The following is a 21,893-nucleotide window of genomic DNA, read 5'->3' on the forward strand; positions in this document are numbered from 1 at the left end:
AGACCAAGTTTAATGTAATACATTAAGTAAGCACTTCTGCCTGACATTAAAGGGACTTAACAGCTGAACAGGCTGTGCAGATGGGCTGGGAGAATGCTCTTTGTAAACTGGCAACTTTTAAATCTCTCAAGTTTGCCACATCCTTCTTGTGACTTTCCACATCAAAACAGGAGGACTAGCTGCAACCATTATGTGTAGCTTGTCCAACAAAGCAGGGAAATAATCACACAACATCTGGACAAATCAATGATAAAACTTTTATTTGTAAGAGCTTGTGCTCCAGTACACCTAGATTCACCTGTGTTTAAAGGTGGGAGTTTTGCAATTGTTGAAGGTACAGTGAGTGGCTGAAGTCACAAGGACTGTATTGGAACTACAGTAAAAATTGGACCAAAGTGGAAATTTAAGAACGAACACTGGATTGAAATTCTGTGTTTTCCCAGTACCTGCAACTCATCCCAGACATTACGTATGAGGTTTGTACTACATGGTTCCAAGAAGGGTATTTAACTCAGGCTATTGGGAGGTAAGTCAGCATTCAGCTTCTGCCTGGATTCTCACCTTAAGCAGGTAAAAGCTCAACCAGGCTGGGTGAATAATAACCCAGAGTACCTTGTTGACTGAAAGCACCTGGGCTATCCCAAGCTCAATATAGAAATACAATTCTTTAAAAATGGAGATGTACATTTGTGGTAGACTAACATACCTCAAGGGCCAGTTTCAAATTATACCCCTGCTCGAGTACCTGGTTCAGAAGGGTTAAGGGGCTGGGTAACTACAAACCTCAGTGCCCCGAGGAGATGGGAGTGTACTCTGGCCCCAGTCCTTGTAGTCTAATCCACACACTTCCAATTGCTTATGGTCCATTGTGGAACTGAGTACTTGTCCACAGGATAATGCAAAAAATCAGCCTCTGTTGTTGCCTCTTGAATTCAATCCCTGTCAAGCACAGATACCCACTCCCTTTGGTGGAAGGAAGAACAACTTACCAAGGACTCAAAAAGCAACAGAGTAACTTTAAAGTACCACTTGTAGAAAACTAACAACCACACCAATGAGGCAAAATGACAATGTTTACAGCAATATTCATTAAACGATAAATTCAACAACAGCCAAAGATCAATCAATCATAAAGGAGATGATTCTCCCTTCTTCCAATTCCAGCCGGGCGATACCTACAAACTGTTGCACCCCCCCCCCCCCCCCCCGCAACACACGCAGGAACTCTCAGCCTGCTGATGTCTGGGGGCAGAGCTGTGTTGAGGTGGGTGAAGATCGCATCAGTCAGTCACCTACCATTTACTAGGTGTAATGAAAGCCTTCACCTACAAAATTGGGAAGCAAACAATTAGTAGCCACACGCACTGTGGTATATTATTTCTCCCATTTGAAATAAATAAGGTCTTAAGTCAAATTCAACCAAATGTAAATAGATTTCTCTCCCCACCACTATGAACGATAATGGGTTTGGTCCATTGATTTTTTTTTCTTCCCCAAAGGTGAGGTGCAGCCTGTTTAAACCCAGCGATTCCCAGGACCCCTCAGGAGTTCGTCCCAGCAAGATTTCACTTTTCTGCATCCGTTTCACAGCACCTCAGGGAAGGAAGTCAGCTTTTTACTGTTGGGAGTTTACAGCTTTTCAATAAAATGGGGCCTCATTTTGCCTGAACGCCCTTAAGTTTACAAAAAAAAATACTCCCTGATAACTCCCAACCAGTGAAGCACAGCTTCCTGGTGTGAGCATAAGCAGTGATCAAATACTGTGGTCTTTTATTGCTTCATTGAGCTTGTGACTGTTGCCTTTGAATGCAAGGAGCACTGACCAATCACTGGATAGTTTTCAAAGTTCAACAGTTGCTTCACTCTCCTCAGCCAGGATGGGCAGGTAAGTCCTCAGTCCCTGTATTTCACATCCCCTTCCTGCTGAGAACAACGATCTCTGCTCTAGTACCCTCATCAAATCGCCAATATTGTCTTGTCAACACTGAAGGCTGCAGGCAGTGTCCATGTCATGCCGTCTCCATAAGGCAGGTGAGAGGAAGGGAGCAGCAAACGAGTAATCCAGTGGCTGAAACACAGGAGGATGCTCATGAGTACAACTGTCACTTCTTCACCAAGCAAGGAAACAGCAGAGTGATTATAGCTGATCGCCCATGTCCACCCTCCCTCGGGATGTACTCTCTCCATGGTCTGCAACTTTAACGGATTTCTAAAACACTTTACCTCTGTTTTTCTATTCCGAGAAACATTTTCAAGTTGTTCAGTTTGCCTGCGTGATAGGGATTTCGGAAAACCTGTTCAGAAAGGAGGAGAACGTAAAAATCCCGCATAAAACGTATCATAGACAGCAAGAGCTCAGCTTCCATTGTAGTAACAACAGTCAACGGGGTGACCAGTGGACACGGGTTGTGACTATACAGCGAGAATAGCTCTGTGACCTGTTTAAGAGATTTACATACTTATAAATATCATTTCCATCAAAATATGTACAAAATTCAGATCTAGGACACACTCCAGCCCGTGGTGCCCACCAGTCCCAGGAGGCCTTCAGAGAGCCAGTGGACACCACATGCTCCCTCTCCTGGGACACTCAGGCAGGGACGTATCCTCAGAAGAGGGGCAGACAGTTGCCTTTGGCAGAACTCCAAGAGAGGACAAAGCCCTGATCGGTTTGCAAGACAAGTTTTTCCATTGTACCTCTGTACAAGTGACAATAGTAAACCAATACCAAATCCACAGCCTAGTGCAGAGACACAAAACATTCTGCAGATGCTGGAATCTAGATGAAAAACACTATGATGCTGGAGGAACTCATCAGGCAAGGCAGCATCCATGGAGAAGGTCTTGAAAAAGGGTCTTGACCCGAAACGTTGACCACCTGCTTTTCTTCACGGATGCTGCCTGGTCTGCTGAGTTCCTCCAGCATCATGAGAGTAGAAGGGTGAGGTGTAGAATCTGGACCTGTGACCTCACACCCACACCTCGGGACCTCTCGAGCTGCCGATCCCTCAGCACGCCCTTCTCTTTGTACATGTGTCACAGGGCCAGGCCCTCGAAGGCTCGACCCAGACTGGACTCCAAGCCGAACACCTTCCTCTCCAGGAGCCGATCTTGGACCCCTACCTCTTGCTCGAGCCCTTCGCATACTCCTGACACAAGTTCCACCCTCACCAGGTGGTGGTCTGAGCACAACACTGGCTGCATGGAGGCCACCAAGGCACAGGAGACGTATGCCTGTGAAACATACAGACGGTCAATTCGGGACCCTCTCTAAACTTCCAGGTGAAGGGGCTGGAGTCGGGATGGAGAGTTCGCCAAATCCGCCAAGTCAAGGGAACTGACCAGGCCTCTCAACCTCTCCACTGGGACAGTGATCCTTCTCCGAGAGTACAGTTGAAATCTCTTCCCCCGCCCAACCCCACCAAGGATGACGCGCTCGCTGGTATTGGCAGAGCTCTAGGGAGCTCTTCTTAAAAGATGTGTGTGGAGCATACATGTCCACAGAAAGCAACAGCAGACCATCCAGAATCATGGCGAGGTAGAGCAAGTGGCCTGGAATAAGCTCGCTTGAGCCCCCCCCCCCCAAATCTCTGGCTGACAAGTTGGGGCCAACAAGACATCCACTCCACTGGAAATCAAAGTGAGGTGACTCACATAGACACCTCTCACCACTCCAGGAGCCACAACAGACAAGGTGTCACCACAGATCCCTCAGACCACACAACTCCAGACCTCAGCTAATGCATCACAGGCTCGGTTCCTGCTCTGACAACCTACCCGTCCTTTCTGCTGCTGCCTCTGCCGTTCTTTCTTGTTGATGTGCCTCTCGATGCTGGTCTCCCCACAGAGGATGAGGACTGTGTGCCATAGGGTGAGACCACTGAGGGCGAGGGCTACTGAGCTGGTGGGAGAGACGGGGACACATTAACAACACAACAGATTGGAGCCCACTCCTTCCCATACACCCAGAATCTTTTAACCGTGCACACACGGGGGGTGGCAAAGGAGGCACTGGCCGTTTACACTGACCTGGTGCCCAATCAGATTCTGGAAACATCCCACACTCATTGCAACTTTTGAGTGCAGTTAACTTTCTTATTCAAAGCTGCAATTTTGAGCTAAGATCCTGCCGTGGGTGTGTGCGAGGGGAATAACAAGAGGAGACCACTGACCTGCAGAGGACCCACAGATAAATGATACACTTGTGGAAAGCCCTTTCTCGGAACGATATGGTGGGAGCTGCAGTGGCCATCTGCAAGAGAGAGGGAAAAGACGATCATCGGGCATTCGAGGAAACCCACACTTCACCTGTACGTCGAACTGACTCCTGTTACCAAGGATTTCCTTTGTTCAGAGGCAAATCAAACAAAACCGCGAGTTCCAGGTTTCTCGCCACACACTGGAGAGAGCGCAAGAGGGGACAGAGGAAAGGAGGGAAGAGGAGAGACATGACAACGGGGAGCACGGCCAACGCTGAGCGGAAATCACCATTTCCACAGTTCTCCAACTCTTCGATGGTTCAGAAGAGAACTCTGAGTCAAGGTTTCTTGCTGGGTCTGGAAGGGTTCAATAGATTGGAACCAGGCCATCCAACTCGAGCCTTGGAGGTCCCCAACTATGCTTCAGATTGGGTGTACATTCTAATAAAATACTTGAGGTCAAGCTGGACCCAGTCCTTAGAGCATGGAAACAGGCCCTTCGGCCCATTATATCCATACCGACCATCAACTACCCATCTGCACTAATCCCTTTCACCAGCACTTGGTCTATAGACGTCTATATCTTGGCAATTCAAGTGTGTCACTAGATACTAAATCAGAGTCTCTGCCTCCACCACCCCCTCGGGCATCAAGTTCCAGATTCCAACCACCCTCTGGGTGAAAAAATTCCTCCTCGTACCCCATTCAAATTTCTTACCCTAAACCTATGCCATTCAGTTTTAGACAACCCTACTGCAGAAAATGTTCCCTACAATCTACCTTATCTATGGACCTCTGTCAGGCTCCCCCCTCTGCTGCAAGGAAAACAACCCCAGCCTATCCAGTTTCTCCTCATGGGAAAACGCTCCACCTCAGGCAACAAACATCCCGGCAGATCTCCCCTGCACCGTCCCCAGGGCCACCACGTGTGGGGTGGGGAGCAGACTGTACACAGGACTCCAGCTGTGGACTGATCAATGTGTTATGGTGCATCAGTGTTGAGGGAGCTTTACTCTGTCCTCCAACTTCCCTGCTCTTTTATATTTGATGTCTTGGCTAATGAGGCCAAATATCCCATCTGTCTTCTTCACCACCTGATCTACCTGTGCTGCCTCCTTCTGGGGTCTTTGGATTCTACATCAAGTTCACTCTCTTCCTCAATACTCACTGGGCCCCACCATTCATTGTGTATAATTCTATCCTTACTAGTCCTCTCAAAGTACATCACTTCACACTTACAGGATTAAATTACTATGGTACCCAGGTCAGTATGATTTTCTAAGTTAAATAAATAGCTTGAGTTGAGATGCTCGGGTACATTAATTTGATGTTTCATCCTAACATTGTTGGTCCTTCACCATTACCTGGTCCAAACCCTGGAACTCCCTCCCCAACAGCACTGTGGGAGCACCTTCACCAGAGGGACTGCAGCGGTTCAAGGCAGCACCTCACCCCCACCTTCTCAAGGGGCTATTGGGGATGGACTTGGGACAGGGTTATAGTGAGAGGTTGGACAGGCTAGGATTTTATTCCTTGGAGTGTAGGAGAATGAGGGGTGATCTTACAGAGGTGTATAAAATCACAAGGGGCATAGATAGGGTGATATTTTTTTCCTCTTTTTCCCAGGGTTGGGGAATCAAGAACTAGAGGACATAGGTTTAAGGTGAGAGGGGAAAGATTTAATAGGAAACTTTTTCATTCAGAGTGGTCAGTATATGGAATGAGCTGCCAGAGAAAGTAGTCGAGGCAGGTACAATAACAACACTTAAGACATTTGGACAGGTACATGGATAGGAGAGGTTTAGAGGGATATCGGCCAAATGTGGGACAAGCTTAGATGGTCAGCATGGGTGAGTTGGGCCAAAGGGCCTGTTTCCACGCTGTATGACTCCAATAAACACTGGCCTTGTCACCGACACCCAGATCCCAAACAATGATAAAAGAAAAATTCGACTCCCGTTTAAAGTGAAGCTTTAACACAGACTGAGGAAGGTGAGGAGAGGTGGGAGAAGTCAAGACTGGATCACCAGGGCCCAGTAGCCCATTTCAGTACTGAACACCCCTCCTACAGGAGATCCCAGTACAGGAATCACTCACATGTATCGCCTGTACCCAGACCACTCACTCACGTTGATGGTGAGATAAGCATCCACAAACAGCTCCCTGCTGCTCACGCTGCAGTAGACACAGCCCAGTGTCATAAACAGGCAGAAAGAGAAGAAGTACCGGTGATTGAAGTGACCCACGCAGTTATTCAGCCAGGCTGTGCCACGAATCAAGGAGGCAATACTGAAGAAAGCTCAATGCCCAGATCCCATCAATTCCAACCCCCACCCCCCAAACCAGCTCCACTGATGCACAAGTATTTCCAAGGTCAGCCTTGTGCATTACCATCTCTGCCCTGGGAGTGTGTGACGGGACAGTGTAGAGGGAGCTTCACTCTGTATCTAACCCGTGCAGTCCCTGCCCTGGGCGTGTGTGATGGGACGGTGTAGAGGGAGCTTTACTCTGTATCTAAACTGCGCACCGTCCCTGCCCTGGGAGTGTGTGACAGGACAGCGTAGAGGGAGCTTCACTCTGTATCTAACCTGTGCTGTAAATGTTGTCTGGCTTCCCGAGACTGATCATTTTGACCAACTAACTTCTTTTGATCTGAATTAAAATCATGTACAAAGAGGCAATGAAATAAAGGATACGACAGTGATGGTCCATCTTCAAGATACATCTGAAAAAGAGAGTGCTAATTAAGGCCTGTTGTAGAAATAAAAGTCCGGTGTCAGTACAATCAACTTGAAACTGTCAGGCCGTAAACACCCTCTGGTTCCTCACTGTCCTGTGGGGAAGGAGACCTCCTGTCCTTGCCCTGTCCAGCTCTGTGACTCCAGTCCCTCTGATGCAAACCAGGGAGACAGTCCGCTGGCAGTGAACGAGGAGGCATCTCACCACCGGGGAGACCAGACTGACCCCATCAAAGAGAGCATTTCAGGGATAGCAGTGTACACAATCCACACACTGCTACCTTGTCCACATCGGGTGAGATGAAGGCAGCCTGTTGGCTGATCCACACCCCTCAACTCCAACCAGCAACCTCCCCCTCAACACCTCAGTGGTCAACACCCTCCCCCCAACCCCCCAGTCTGATGGCAGCCCACCCCCAGTCCTGCCCGCTGCTCCTGGTTCCCAGCAGGAACTGGATGTGGACAAACACGGCCGATAAATTCCCCCTCTTCCCAGCAGATCAGCAGCGAAATTGGGATCCACAAATGGCAATGGGCACCGTCCATCCAACCAACCAGCAGGATGCTGCTGGCCCCTCCACCTCGGCTTGTTTCCTGCTCATCTCAAAGCTCCTCAGTTTTAAGATTTCTTTATTAGTCACACGTACATTGAAACACTCAGTGAAATGCACCTTTTCGGTCGAGTGTTCTGGGGGTGGGCCACAAGTGTCGCCACGCTTCCGGCGCTAACATAGCACGCCCACAACTTCCTAACCCATACGTCTTTGGAATGTGGGAGGAAACCCACGCAGACACGGAGAGAATGCACAAACTCCTTACAGACAGCGGCTGGAATTATACCCGGGTTGCTGGCGCTGTAATAGCGTTATGCTAACCGCTACACTACCATGCTTGCCCCTTTCTCAATTTATCCAAATCCCTTTGGACTGTTCCTTTTGAATCAGTTCCCATCACCCTTTCAGGCAGCATGTTCCAGATCGCGATACCTCACCACATAACTCTCACCTCTGCCTCTGGGCCTCAAACTTGTCTCCTCTGGTCATTGATCTTCCCCCCCACCCACCATTGGAAATGTTGTCCTTACACACCCTGGTCAGCTTCCCCGCCACCGATCTGCTACAAGAGAACGTCACCGGCTCTTCCACACAAAGCCAACAATTGGGACCAGGAAGGTCCAGCGCAAGATTGAAACCCTGTCCGGTTTGTGGCCAGCAAGTTACTGGGCGAGAGGCCTTGTGTACAGCGGAGGTGTTGGGGTAACCAGCTGGGAGTCACATGGTCACTTCTCAAATTGTGAACACCTACACCCCCACACACTGCCCCAAATATACACACACACAATCTGCCGCATTCACACACACGCACAGCCCTATGACTGCCCCATATACACACACACGCAGCCTCACTGCTGTGTTGTACACGCGTACACAAACACACGGCCCAGTGGTCCCTTCACCTCCCACCACACCCAGGGAAGTTGCCCCTCGCCCCAGGACCTCTCTCACCGGTTACATATGCTGCAGTGATGGGTACGAGGAGGCTTGGGATTAATACACTTCCTGCAGATGGAAACCATTGGAATGTCATTTTTACCCTGCAAGAACAAAGAGAAACCGTTTCAAACGTGCAGGTACAATGTCAGTCAGAAACAGTAAAATTCCCTCCACACACTCCCAGGGCAGGGGCAGCACGGGTTAGATACAGAGTGAAGCTCCCTCTACACCGTCCCATCACACACTCCCAGGGCAGGGGCAGCACGGGTTAGATACAGAGTGAAGCTCCCTCTACACCGTCCCATCACACACTCCCAGGGCAGGGGCAGCACGGGTTAGATACAGAGTGAAGCTCCCTCTACACCGTCCCATCACACACTCCCAGGGCAGGGGCAGCACGGGTTAGATACAGAGTGAAGCTCCCTCTACACCGTCCCATCACATACTCCCAGGGCAGGGGCAGCACGGGTTAGATACAGAGTAAAGCTCCCTCTGGCCTTGCCTCGAGCCACCGCCCCTCCCTCCCCCGCCGTGCCTTGAGCTTCCCTCCCTCCACCAGGGGTTGTCCTCACCGCCTACGCCCCAGGGGCCTTGCCTTTGAAGCGGAGAGGACGTACCTCAGTCGGGTGCCCAGGGAGAGTCCGCACCGCCTTGTAGTAGTGAAAGACTATCTGCATCAGGTTCCAGTGTCCGTAGCAGAGGTGCCAGGCAACCCAGCCTGCTGGGTAGGTGCTCAGGATGACAGGCAGGACACAGATGTAGACAATCAACACGATGGTGGTGGTCAAGGTGATCACCAGGACCACAAAGACCTGGAGGGAGAAGGGGGAGACGGGCGGTGAATCAGGAGAGCAGGGGTGAGGTGGAACGACTTCCTGTCCGCCCGTCACCTCCAGGGGCTGGGCAGACGGTTAGATGGTCACCTGAGACGAAGCTTCATTGCAGGTCAGAGGCAGGTCGAGTGTCAGGGAGCAGGTCTGTAACCCCCAGCTACAGGACACGTCAGGAGGGCAATGGAGCACCCTCCACCTGTCTCGATGAGTGCAGCTGGAATACTTGAAGCTCGATACGATCCAGGCAGGGCAGCCCTCCTGACGGGCACTCCATCCACCAGCCGATACACTCATCTACCTCTAACGGTGGCCGCCGTGGGTGGAGTTGACAAATTCCTCCGTGGTTACTCGCCCAGGCCACACCGACAGCACCTCCCAAACCCACCACTGGTGGAGGGGTGGGGGCCAAGGGCAGCAGGTGAACAGGGACCCCAACCCCTGCACGTCACGCACACCATCCCGACTTGGAAACGTATCATGGTTCCTTCACCGTCAGCGGGATTCCCTCCCCAACAGCGCCAGGAGGACTCTGATAGGGTTCTTGACCAGTAAGGCTGTCAAAGGTTACGGGGAGAAGGCAGGAGAAGGGGGTTGAGAGGGAAAAGTAAATCAGCTATGATCGAATGGCAGAGCAGACTCAATGGGCCGAATGGCCTAATTCTGCTCCCATGTCTTATAGAACAGTGCAGCACAATACATGCCCTTCGGCCTACAATGCTGTGCTGACCTTTAAACCTCACCTAAGACTATCTAACCCCTTCCTCCCACATATCCCTCTATTTTAAATTCCTCCAAATGCTTATCTAGTAATCTCTTGAATTTGACCAATGTACCTGCCTCCACCACCACCCCAGGCAGCGCATTCCACGCCCCAACCACTCTCTGGGTAAAAAACCTCCTTCTGATGAACTTCCCACCCGTTACTTTAAAGCCATGTCCTCTTGTATGGAGCATTGGTGCCCTGGGAAGAGGCGCTGGCTGTCCACTCTATCTATTCCTCTTAATATTTTGTACACCTCTATCATGTCTCCCCTCATACTCCTTCTCTCCAAAGAGTAAAGCCCTAGCTCCTTTAGTTTCTCCTCATAATCCATACTCTCCAAACCAGGCAGCATCCTGGTAAATCTCCTCTGCACCCTTTCCAACACCTCCACATCCTTCCTATAATGAGGCGACCAGAACTGGACACAGTACTCTAAGAGTTGTCTAACCAGAGTTTGATAGAGCTGCATCATTACCTCGCGGCTCTTAAACTTGATCCCTCGACTTATGAAAGCTAACATCCCATACGCTTTCTTAACTACCCTATCCACCTGTGAGGCAACTTTCAGTGATCTGTGGATATGGACCCCCAGATCCCTCTGCTCCTCCACACTGCCCAGAATCCTGCCATTGACTTTGCAGAAGAAGGACTTATGGGTTTTCATCCCTTCAAAGAGGCATCTCTTCCCCCCCTTCCCAAGGGCCGTTAGCGGAGGCTAATAGATGCAGGTCCTGCAACAGGGTAGGAAAGGAGAGAGAGGTGGTGCTCACCATACCAAACCACCGGGTCACGTGGTCCACCAGCCAGTAAATGGGTTCGAACAGGGAGTCGAGGACCACGTCACTGTTGGTGAAGGAGTTGTAGATCAGGGAGCTGGCGCACAGCTTGCTGTAGCTCCAGTAGGTGCCGGCGTGCCGGAGGAACCTGGCTCGCCGCCTGCGGCCCAGGCGGAAGCACCTCAGGAGCAGACGCATCGTGGCACAGACACAGCGCGGTCGCTTCTTCATTGGACGGCAGGGCGTGCCGGTGAGCAGGGCGCTCCGCACATCACAGGTCGCCCCTCTGGGTCGGGCTCCTCACTTCAAACAAAGATCAGAAGTCAAAGTTAGATACATACGTGAAAATCAGTTCAACATCCAGTCCAGTCCAAGCGTAGGACATGGAACAGTACAGCACAGGAACAGGCCCTTCAGCCCACAATGTCTGTGCTGAACACAATGCCGAATTAAACTAAATCCCTTCTGCCTGCACATGATCCATATCCTCCATTCCCTGCATATTCATGTGTCTGTCTCACAGCCTCTTAAACGTCACTGTTGTATCTGCTTCCACCACCTCCCCTGGCAGCCCGTTCCAGGCCACTCTCTGTGTAAAAAATTTCTCCATTAAGCTTTCCCCCTCTCACCTTAAAGCTAGGCCCTCTAGTATTTAACACTTCTACTCTGGGAAAAAGATTCTGAATATCTACCCTATCTATGCCTCTCATAATTTTATAAACTTCTATCAGGTCTCCCCTCAGCCTCTGACACTCCAGAGAAAGCAACCCAAGTTTGTCCAACACAAGATGCTGGAGGAACTCAGCAGGTCAGGCAGCATCTGTGGAGGGAAATGGACAGTTGATGTTTCATGAATGTTGCTCCAGATTCCAGCATCTGCAGTCTCTTGTGTCTCCAAGTTTGTCCAACCTCTCCTTTTCGCTCATACCCTCTAATCCAGGCATCATCCTGGTGAACCTCTTCTGTACCCTCTCCAAAGCCTCTGCATCCTTCCCGTAATGAGGCAGCCAGAAATGCACACAATACTCCAAGTGCAGCCTAACCAACGTTTTATACAGCTGCAGCGAATTCACTTACTGTTAGGTGCTCTGTAGATCGTACCACGTGGTGACTCCACTGATAGTGACAAGGGGCCAGAGTAGCCTGGCATTTCTTGGTAGCAACACTGCACCCCCCTCCTGAGTATCGGAGAACCAGCCTGTCAGTCCTGGTAATGCCAAGTGAGGCGTCTGCAACAAGAAGAGTTCTTAACTTAGTTATTCCCGTCAGCGTTCACACCAGGCAGACAGATGCAGAGTTTGGTTAAACTCAGAGGGTGGACACAGGTTAAAGGCAGAGGAATTAGCCCCATTCCCAGCCAGGGCGGCAAGGCTTTCTCAGGAGGCAATTCAACCACAGAGGCATCACAACAGGAGACAATCGCAACTGCCTTCAATGTGTGTGGTACACACAATCCCCCAAGCACAGTCCCTTTCTGCCTGCCCGTGATGACATGCAATCACCACTCATTATTGGCGCGCACACACACTCATACAGGCAGTCTTCCCTCCCCGTGAGCACTAACAGGAACCAATGGACACCCCGTGCCCTCTGCAGCGTGCACCAATGTAAATCCTCAGCTTACTTTCACTCCCCTCGCCGAGACTCCCCTGCCACACACACCTCCCTGCCAGTGGCTTCTGAAACCCCAGCCTGGAGTCACCCACCACTCGACCTCGGCTTCCCGTCTGGGTGTCGGACTCTCCGACGGGGCTCGTCCCGACACAAGTCACCAGATACCCAGTCAGAGCTGGACACACTCAAACCCACCGACTCGCCTCCGATTTGGAGACCCTTGGAGTTCTGAAATCAGTCTTCGGAAGAGGTGGCAGTGGGGATTAGAGCTCAGGGACAAACTGCCCACTGCCTTCTGAGGAAAAGCTCTGAAACCGAGAGATCTTATACCCCGAGCCAGTTACACCTTGAGAAGATCAGTTAAACTTAATCTGTTAATTATTAAAGTCAAAGTAATAAAGACTAATTACTTATTTAATTCATAGTGAAACCTAAGCCACTGACTCAAGGCCAGATTTTTATCAGCATTGTACAAATCGAACGTACAGGGTTGGCTTCAGAGAAACAAGCACACGTGTCTGCTCCCACTGCCATTCTGGAGCACATTGAAGTTCAGTTCCAGAGACACAAAGCTGGAGATCCTTCACTCACAGGTACCAGAGCTGCAGCTGTTCTGCAGGAAAGCAGCACCTGACGTGTGTATGACAGAGAAGAGGAAAGGACACGCGTGAAGCATTAACACCAGCGTGGGCCACAAGGATTTCTCTCTCTATTGTTAATTAACCCACTGCAGTGATGGAAACTTTATTCCTCTGGGGGGGGAAAATAAAGGGAATTCATCAAAGTTTCATGAAGATCAGGTTTCCCAGACCCCCATTAAGGTGACCAACATTCGTCAAAGGGTGAGTCTCCTGTGATCTCCGCTCCCAATGGTGTGGGAGCTAGCTGCAATGAGGCTTGGTTTGCTTTGCTGATTTGACATGAAACCTTCATTGGTCATCATACTAAACCACTCAGGGGAAATCAGTGTTACTGTCAAAGCACTTATTACCCAGCCCTAATTGACCTCAGCAGTTGTTATGTTTTGAACCACTTCTGCTGAAGATGTTGCCACAGTGTGGATGGGGAGGGAGCTCCAGGATTTAGATCCAGAAAGGGTGAAGGACCGGCGATAGGTTTCCAAGTCAGGATGGTGTGTGAGGTGGACGGATAAATCCATCTGGAACCAACTACGTTTGATACCGAGTGGTCTGTCCTGTTTCTGTCACCCGTTGCTCTCTGCGCGCCTGATCCAGATGCAGAGTGCCTCTGAACCTTGTACCAGGCGGGGTCAGTGGTGGCAGATGTTTGGTGGAGTACTGCTGGGGCTCTGCCCCTGCCATATCCACCAAAGCCATTCATAGAGGGCAGATTCAGGGCTGAGCTGCGATTCCCATTAGAGCCGCCAGGGGTAATTAAGTGTTGCATATTTCTCAGAGAAGTGAAAAAACTTAAAACAATTTTAAAAATAGAACTGAAGTGGATTGAAAACACAAATAATCAAAACTATTTTAGAAATGAGTGCTTCCTAATCAACTGGCCCAACACAGTGAAGCATCAAGCAATGATTCCCAAAATAGTCACCCAGTTTGGACTGTGTTATGGAGAGGGGTTGGGCAGGCTGGGACTTGTTTTACTGGAGCGTAGGAGACCGAGGGGTGATCTTATAGAGGTGTATAAAATTACGAGGGGCGTAGATAGAGTGAATGCGCACAGTCTTTTTCCCAAGGAAGGGGAACGAAAAACTAGAGGGTATGGGTTTAAGGTGTGAGGTGAAAGATTTAAAAGGGACTCAAGGGACAACTTTTTCACGCAGTATATGGAATGAGCTGCCAGAGGAAGTGGTTGAGGCAGGTACCTGGATTGGAAAGGTTCAGAGGGATATGGGTCAAACAAAGGCAAATGGCAATCTTGGTCGGCATGGACCAGTTGGGCCGAAGGGCCTGTTTCTGTTCTGTATGACTCTCTGGCTCTAATGCAATCCAGGAGGCCAGCAACTGATCACAGTAACTTCTACAACTCTGCTTTTCTAGTACTAGATTAAACCGAGTCTCAGCGTCTCAAACAGCTACTGCAGCCCAGGAGAATTCCCTCCAACGTCTGCTGAATCGGTTGCTCAGCAGCAATTAAAAGACGACATGTTGCTGCGGCTTTGGAGTCACACTTAGACCAGACAGGGCAAGAGCAAGACAGATCCTTCCCCAAAGGAGAACATGGAAAGAGTTCTTACAATCTTCAAAATATACTTGAATGAAAAGCAAGCAAACTGACTTGGAATTTTTCTGGGATTTCAATCCAGATTTCTAGATCAACAAACGATCTGCTGGAGGAACTCAGCGGGTCGAGCAGCATCTGTGGGAGGAAAGGAATTGTCGCCGTTCAGGTCGAAACCCTGCAGCAGGATTTCTAATGACTGGTTCAGTGAGTTAATCACCCTGTTGGTGCCCTCATTTGGAGGAGAGAGTTCACCAGGGGTTCCCTGCACTAAGATCAGAGTGTGAGAGAGCTGATGGAGGTTTGAGTTCGACTGCCAGCCTTCGACTACATGTGGACACCGGACAGTGGGGCCTTTGTGCGTGAGCATTGCTGCCCAAACAGTGCGTGAAAAGCTGGAACTTCCCCTCGAAAGGATGGTGGGAGATGCCGAGTGAAAAGGCCAAGGTGGCCACAGCTTTATGGGGGAGCCAGGGGATTGAGATCGAAGGCAGGAGGATGGGTGCTAACCAGCCACGACCTGATTAAAAGGCACAACAGGCTGCTTGGTGAATTGTATACACCACATTAATTCACAATATCTATGGCCCTTCCTTCCCCTAACACTGGCCCTGTGGAGCAGGTAGCTCTGTTCCACAAGAGCAGAAGTAGTAATTGGCTCGAGATTCCTTCAAACCTTCAGAAGGGATTAATTTAGTTAGGCATTTAACTACTAGTTTAATTAGTTTGGCACAACATCGTGGGCCGAAGGGCCTGTTCCTGTGCTGTACTGTTCTATGTTCAAGCTATCCTGCTGTTTACTAAGATCATGGCCGATCTGATTTCAGCCTTGGCTCCTCTTCCCTGCCCGTTCCCCTTCCCTACCCACCTGCCGAGTGTTTCCAGCATTTTCTGTTTTTGCTTTAAATTTCCCCAGTCACCTCTTCAAACGCAGAGGGGAAATAGACCATCCCACGGTCTCAGTATCAATCACTCTCCAGTGAGCCCGGCTGTGTGCGGAGACAGAATTGACCCTATTGTCCTTTATGGTTAAACGCATACATTTTTGTACCACCTTCCACAGCCTCTCGACATCCCAAAGCATTTTACAGCCAACAAAACCCTCAAGTGTAGCCGTTGCTGTTGGAAATGTGGCAGCTAGATTAGACACAGCAAGATCCCACAATGAGACGGCGATCTTGATATCCATCTCCAGGCCCCTTTGGTCAAGGAACAGGTCACCACGGGGACCTCTACAGTTCCTCAAAACGCTGCCATGGAATCGGCGTCTGACTGACGGAGCCTCTTCATCTGAAAAACAGTTGAATGACAGACACCATGGCCAAGAAAGCACACCAGCGCCTCTACTTCGTCAGAAGGCTAAGAAATTTGGCACGTCCCCACTGACCCACCAATTTTTACAGATGTACCACAGGAAGCATCCTATTCGGATGCTTCACGGCTTAGTACGGCACTGCTCTGTCCGTGACGGCAAGAAACTGCAGAGAGTTGTGGACACAGCTCAGCACATCACGGAAACCAGCCTCCCCTCCACGGACTCTGTCTACACCTCACTGCCTTGGAAATGCAACCAACGTAATCAAAGACCCCACCCACCCCGGACTTTCTCTCTTCTCACCGCTCCTATCAGACAGGAGGTACAAAAGCCTGAAAGCACGTACCACCAGGCTCAAGGACAGCTTCTATCCCGCTGTTATAAAACTGTTATTGAACAGACCTCTTGTACGATAAGGTGGACTCTTGACCTCACAATCTACCTTGTTATGGCCTTGCATCTTATTGTCTGCCTGCACTGCATTTTCTCTGTAACTGTAACACTTTATTCTGCATTCTGTTATTGCTTTTCCCTGTCTACCTTGACGTACTGATGTGGTGACATGATCTGTCTGGTCGGCATGCAAAACAAAGTTTTTCATTGTACCTTGGTACATGTGATAATAATAAACCAATTACTAATTAATGCGTTGCCTGTAAGGGAAGTGAAGGCAGATTCAACTGGAACTTTCAAAAGTAAATGAGATTTTAAAAAATTGAAGGGGAAAAAATTCAGGACGAGGGGAAAGAGTGGTGCGGTGGTATTAGTTGGAGAAATATACAAAAGATCCAACATAATCATGATGGTCTGAACAGTTACCTGTTCCGTCCCAACTGATCATTCTCTGAGTTTTGAAGCAGAGGTTAAAACCCGCTTAACTCAGCATCACATTTAATTTTGAGAAGCACTAAGACTGAATCCAAACATCTCATTCAGCCTAATCTCCTGAGACAGTAAAATAAATGGTAAATCTTTGTATTGACAATAACAGAGGGAATGAAACCAGATGGAGAATGAAGCTTCTGCCGTGGAAATGAAACACTATGGTTGTGTTACTGGACCCTGATCCAAAGATATTAAATTCAAGTAATTAAATCTGCTGGAATTTAATTAATAAAAAACAAGCTTGTGCTGATAACAGTAATCATGAAACTACCGGATTGTCGCAAAACTCGTTAATTCACGAATCAAAGGGAACTTTTCGACTTGGAAGCGGAGACCATTTGTCTTCAATCACAACGTGAATCCTTCTTGGAAAACCATGAACAGAAACCCCAATCTCCTACTCTAAACCCTTAACGTGCCCGAACATGGTCTGAATCCCTCCATTCCCTGTTCATGTGTCTGACTAAATGACTCTTAGATGTTGATGTCATGTCTGCCTCCACCACCTCCCCGGCAGCACATTTCAGGCACCCACCACCCTCTCCTTTACACTTTCACCCCTTTCACCTTTATGCTACGCCCTCTAGTATTTGATATTTCTACTCTGGGGAAAAAGACTGACTGTCTACCCTATCTATACCTCTTATAATTTTACATACTTCCATCAGGTCTCCCCTCAGCCTCCAATGCTCCAGAGAAAACAACCCAAGTCTGTTCAACCTCTCCTTACAGCTAATACTCTCCAATCCAGGGAACATCCTGCTGAACTTCTGCACCTTGTCCAAAGCCTCCACAGTCTTCCTGCAATGGGCCGACTGGAAAGGCACACAATACTCCAAATATGGCCTGACCAAAGTCTTACACAGCTGCAACTTGACTTCCCAGCATTTCTACTCATTGTCCCAACCGATAGAGCCAAGCATGCCGTATGCCTTCTTTATGAACCTATCCACTTGCACTGCCGCTTTCAGAGAGCTATGGATGCATCCCAAGATCCCTCTGTATCTCAGTGCTCTGAAGGGTTCTGCCATTTACCGCATACTTTCCTCTTACATTTAACCTCCTAGGGCAGGCACGGTAGTGTCACGGTTAGCGTAACGCTATTACAGCGACCCAGGTTCAATTCCGGCCAATGTCTGTAAGGAGTTTGTACGTTCTCCCCGTGTCTGCGTGCGTTTCCTCCGGGTGCTCTGGCTTCCTCCCACATTCCAAAGATGTACAGGTTAGTAAGTTGTGGGCATGCTATGTTGGCGCCAGAAGCGTGGTGACACTTGTGGGCTGCCCCCAGAGCATTCTACGCAAAAGATGCATTTCACTGTGTGTTTCGATGTATATGTGTACATGTGACTAATAAATATATCTTATCTAAACTGCAACACCCCACGTCCAGATTAAACTCCATCTGCCATTTCTCTGCCCAAATTTCCAACCCATCTATATCCTGCTGTATCCTTCCTCACTATCTGCAACTCCTCCAACTTCTGTGTTGTCCACAAACTTGCCAATTGGCCCAATCATACAGAGAAACAACTGGAGCCATTTCTGGTCAGTACACTTTATGGACTACGTAAAGGTCCCAGAGAGGAGGCAGATGGCAAACCCTGGAGCGAGTCCAGGGATGAGAGATTTCAGCTGCAGTGTTAAGACTGAAGCTCAGAGCAAAGAAGATCGAGAAAACTTGACAGAGGTGGACAAGATGATGACTGGATGAGAGGGAATAGTCATAAGAGTTATACAGCACAGGAACAGGCCCAACTCATGCATGCTGACAAGTTAGTCCCATTTGGCACATATCCCTCTAAAACCTTCCTATCCATGTACCTGTCCAAATGTTACTTAAACGTTGTGATTGTACCCGCCTCTACCATTTCACCAGGCAGCTAATTCCACATACCCACCACCCTGTGTGAAAAGGTTCCTCCTCAAGTCCCTTTTAAATCTTCCACCTCACACCTTAAACCCACACCCTCTAGTTTCAGACTCACCTACCTGGGGAAATGACTGTGACCATCCACTTTATCTGTGCCCCTCATGATTTTACAAACTTCTATGTCACCCCTCAGCCTCCAACACTCCAGGGAAAAAAGCCCCAGCCTATCTGGTCTCTCCTTAAGCTCTCCAGTCCCAGTAACATCCTTGAGAATCTTTTCTGCACCCACTTCAACTTAAGTACATCCTTCCTATCGGTAAGTGGCCAGAACAGCAGACAGTGCTCCAAGTGTGGCCTCACTAACATCTTGTACAGTTGTAACACGACATCCCAACTCTTGTACTCAATGCCTTGACAGATGAAGGCAAGCACGCCAAACGCCTTCACCACCACCCTGTCTGTCACCACTTTCAGGGAATTATGAACTTGTACTCCTAGGTCTCTCAGTTCTACAGTGCCCTCCTGGGCCCTGCCATTTACTGTGCAAGCCCTGCCCAGGTTTAGTTTGCCAAAATGCAACATTTACACTTGTCCAAGATAAATCCCATAACTTGGCCCACTTTGCCAGATGATCTATATTCTGCTCTAATCGTAGATAACCTTCTACACTGTCCACTATACCACTAATTTTGCAAACTTACCAACCATGCCATCTGCATTCTCAACCAAATCAATAATATGACAAACAACATTGGACCCAGAACCAACTCCTGATCGCACAGTTGGTCACAGTCCTCCAGCCTGAAAAACAACCCTCCAGGGGTTGGGTCGATGGGGAGAGAGAAGCCGCGGTATAATCTCACACCTGGCTGCCACCACATTTACTCTCACCAGTGGTCTGATGACCTCCCTGTGGTCACCCCCTACCAGCTGCCGCCACCTCACGTCAAGCCCAGCTGAAGCAACAAGGCCAGGGCGCTCCAACTGCCCCCTCCTGCACCCTCTCTGACTCCAACCACCAAGCTCATTTTGAATCCAGTTGGCTAGCTCACTCTGGATCCCTTGTGATCTCACCTTCCGGACCAGCCTAATATGCAAAGGCCTCACTGAAGTCCATGTAGACAACATCCACTACCCTGCCCTCATCGATCCTCTTGGTCGTATCTTCAAAAAATCTCATTCGTGAGACACAAGTTCCCACATAGCCATGCTGACTATTCTTAATCAGTCCTTGCCTTAACAAATACAGGGGAGGGGGATGGGGGTGGGGGGGGAATGACGGGGGAGGATGACAGGGGTGGGGAGGATAGGGGGAGGGGATCAGAAGGAGAATGGGCAGACAGAGAGTAGGAGGGGGGAGGGAGGGTGACAATGGGGTGGGGATGCAGGCCGGAGAGGGGGAGAGGGGCAAAGGGAGGATGGGGTGAGGGAGGATGGGGTGAGGGAGGGTGCAGGGAAGGGGTAGAGGGAGGAGGATGGGGAGGGAGGGAGGGTGGAGGGAAGGGGCGGAGGATGGGCATGAGGGGAGGGAGAGGGGGAAGGGGAGGGAGAGGGGGAAGGGGAGGGAGAGGGGGAAGGGGAGGGGAGGGGGAAGGGGAGGGGAGGGGGAAGGGGAGGGGAGGGGAGGGGGAAGGGGAGGGGAGGGGAGGGGAGGGGAGGGGGAGGGGAGGGGAGGGGGGAGGGGAGGGGAGGGGGGAGGGGGGAGGAGAGGATGGGGAAGGGGAGGGGGAAGGGGAAGGGGAGGGGGAGGGGGAAGGGGACGGGGAAGGGGAAGGGGAGGGGGAAGGGGAGGGGGAAGGGGAGGGGGAAGGGGAGGGGGAGGGGGAAGGGGAGGGGGAAGGGGAGGGGGAGGGGGAAGGGGAGGGGGAGGGGGAAGGGGAGGGGGAGGGGGAAGGGGAGGGGGAGGGGGAGAGGAGAGGGGAGGATGGGGAAGGGGAGAGGGGAGGATGGGGAAGGGGAGGGGGAGGGGGGGGAGGGGGGAGGGGGAGGGGGGGGAGGGGGGGGGAGGGGGGAGGGGGAGGGGGGGGAGGGGGGAGGGGGAGGGGGGGAGGGGGGAGGGGGAGGGGGGGGAGGGGGGGGAGGGGGGAGGGGGGGGAGGGGGGGGAGGGGGGAGGGGGGGGAAGGGGGGGAGGGGGGAGGGGGGGGAAGGGGGGGAGGGGGGGGGAGGGGGGAGGGGGGGGAGGGGGGGGAGGGGGAGGGGGGGGAGGGGGGAGGGGGGGAGGGGGAGGGGGGGGAAGGGGGGGAGGGGGAGGGGGGGGAGGGGGAGGGGGGAGGGGGGAGGGGAGAGGGGGGAGGATGGGGAAGGGGATGGGGAAGGGGAGGGGAGAGGGGGGAGGGGAGAGGGGAGAGGGGGGAGGAGGGGAGGGGGGGAGGGGGGAGGGGGGGAGGAGGGGAGGGGGGGAGGGGGGAGGGGGGGAGGGGGGAGGGGAGAGGAGGGGGGGAGGGGAGGGGGGGAGGGGAGGGGGGAGAGGAGAGGGGGGAGGGGAGGGGAGAGGAGAGGGGGGAGGGGAGAGGAGAGGGGGGAGGGGAGAGGGGAGGGGGGAGGGGAGAGGGGGGAGGGGAGAGGATGGGGAAGGGGATGGGGAAGGGGAGGGGGAAGGGGAGGGGAGAGGGGGAAGGGGAGGGGAGAGGGGGGAGGGGAGAGGGGGGAGGAGGGGAGGGGGGAGGGGGGAGGGGAGGGGGGAGGGGGGAGGGGAGGGGGGAGGGGAGGGGGGAGAGGAAGGGGGAGGGGAGGGGGAGAGGGGAGGGGGGGAGGGGAGGGGGGGAGGGGGAGGGGAGGGGGGAGGGGGGGAGGAGGGGGGAGGGGGGAGAGGGGGGAGGAGGGGAGGGGGGAGGGGAGGGGGGAGGGGAGGGGGGGAGGGGAGGGGGGAGGGGGGGAGGAGGGGGGAGGGGAGGGGGGAGGGGAGGGGGGGAGGAAGGGGGAGGGGAGGGGGAGAGGGGAGGGGAGGGGGAGGGGAGGGGGGGAGGGGGGGAGGAGGGGGGAGGGGGGGAGGAGGGGGGAGGGGGGAGGGGGGAGGGGGGGGACCGGCCGCCGCCACACACCTGCTCCCGCCGACGCCTCCCGCCTCACATCAGCCCAGCTGAAGCAACAAAGACCGGGCGCCCCAACTGCGCCTGCGCGACCGCCCCGCCACGCCGCAGCCCGCCCCGGCGCACTCTGGGAGCTGTAGTTCGGGTGATGTCAGCGGACGGAAACCTGCGGCGTTCTCACCCG

At 51.8% G+C, this 21,893-nt stretch overlaps 1 protein-coding gene across 4 annotated transcripts; it reads right to left on the reverse strand.

Annotated features, from left to right (window-relative positions):
• Positions 1–243: 243 nt before the first annotated feature.
• zdhhc16b (zinc finger DHHC-type palmitoyltransferase 16b) lies at positions 244–21,798 on the reverse strand. Of its 4 annotated transcripts, XM_052027365.1 has the most exons (12): positions 21,722–21,766; positions 15,478–15,899; positions 11,880–12,031; positions 10,797–11,105; positions 9,048–9,242; positions 8,443–8,531; positions 6,896–6,924; positions 6,329–6,462; positions 4,173–4,252; positions 3,778–3,901; positions 2,224–2,294; positions 244–2,068 (listed from the first exon to the last, which is right to left on the reverse strand). In XM_052027365.1, exons 4-12 carry the CDS (start codon positions 11,031–11,033, stop codon positions 1,957–1,959), a joined length of 1,071 nt encoding a protein of 356 aa, XP_051883325.1. In that variant the 5' UTR covers positions 11,034–11,105; positions 11,880–12,031; positions 15,478–15,899; positions 21,722–21,766; the 3' UTR covers positions 244–1,956. The 4 variants fall into 4 exon arrangements, with proteins under 4 accessions (XP_051883325.1, XP_051883324.1, XP_051883328.1 ...); XM_052027364.1 differs by lacking the exon at positions 15,478–15,899 and having other exon boundaries at positions 21,722–21,798; XM_052027368.1 differs by lacking the exons at positions 15,478–15,899; positions 21,722–21,766 and adding an exon at positions 14,667–14,752.
• Between the last annotated feature and the right edge of the window lie 95 nt (positions 21,799–21,893).

The sequence above is a fragment of the Pristis pectinata genome, chromosome 12 (assembly GCF_009764475.1).
Source record: "Pristis pectinata isolate sPriPec2 chromosome 12, sPriPec2.1.pri, whole genome shotgun sequence".
NCBI classification, from domain to species: domain Eukaryota; kingdom Metazoa; phylum Chordata; class Chondrichthyes; order Rhinopristiformes; family Pristidae; genus Pristis; species Pristis pectinata.

Excerpts from the sequence above, each read along its gene's own strand:
- zdhhc16b (XM_052027364.1), bottom strand. The coding sequence starts at position 11,033 with ATGAAGAAGCGACCGCGCTGTGTCTGTGCCACGATGCGTCTGCTCCTG. Across the intron at positions 6,463-6,895 it reads GAAGATGGACCATCACTGTC|CCTGGCTGAATAACTGCGTG; the intron begins GTATCCTTTATT and ends TTCGTGGCACAG. Across the intron at positions 2,295-3,777 it reads GGCAGCAGCAGAAAGGACGG|GTTTTCCGAAATCCCTATCA; the intron begins GTAGGTTGTCAG and ends CTTTCTGAACAG.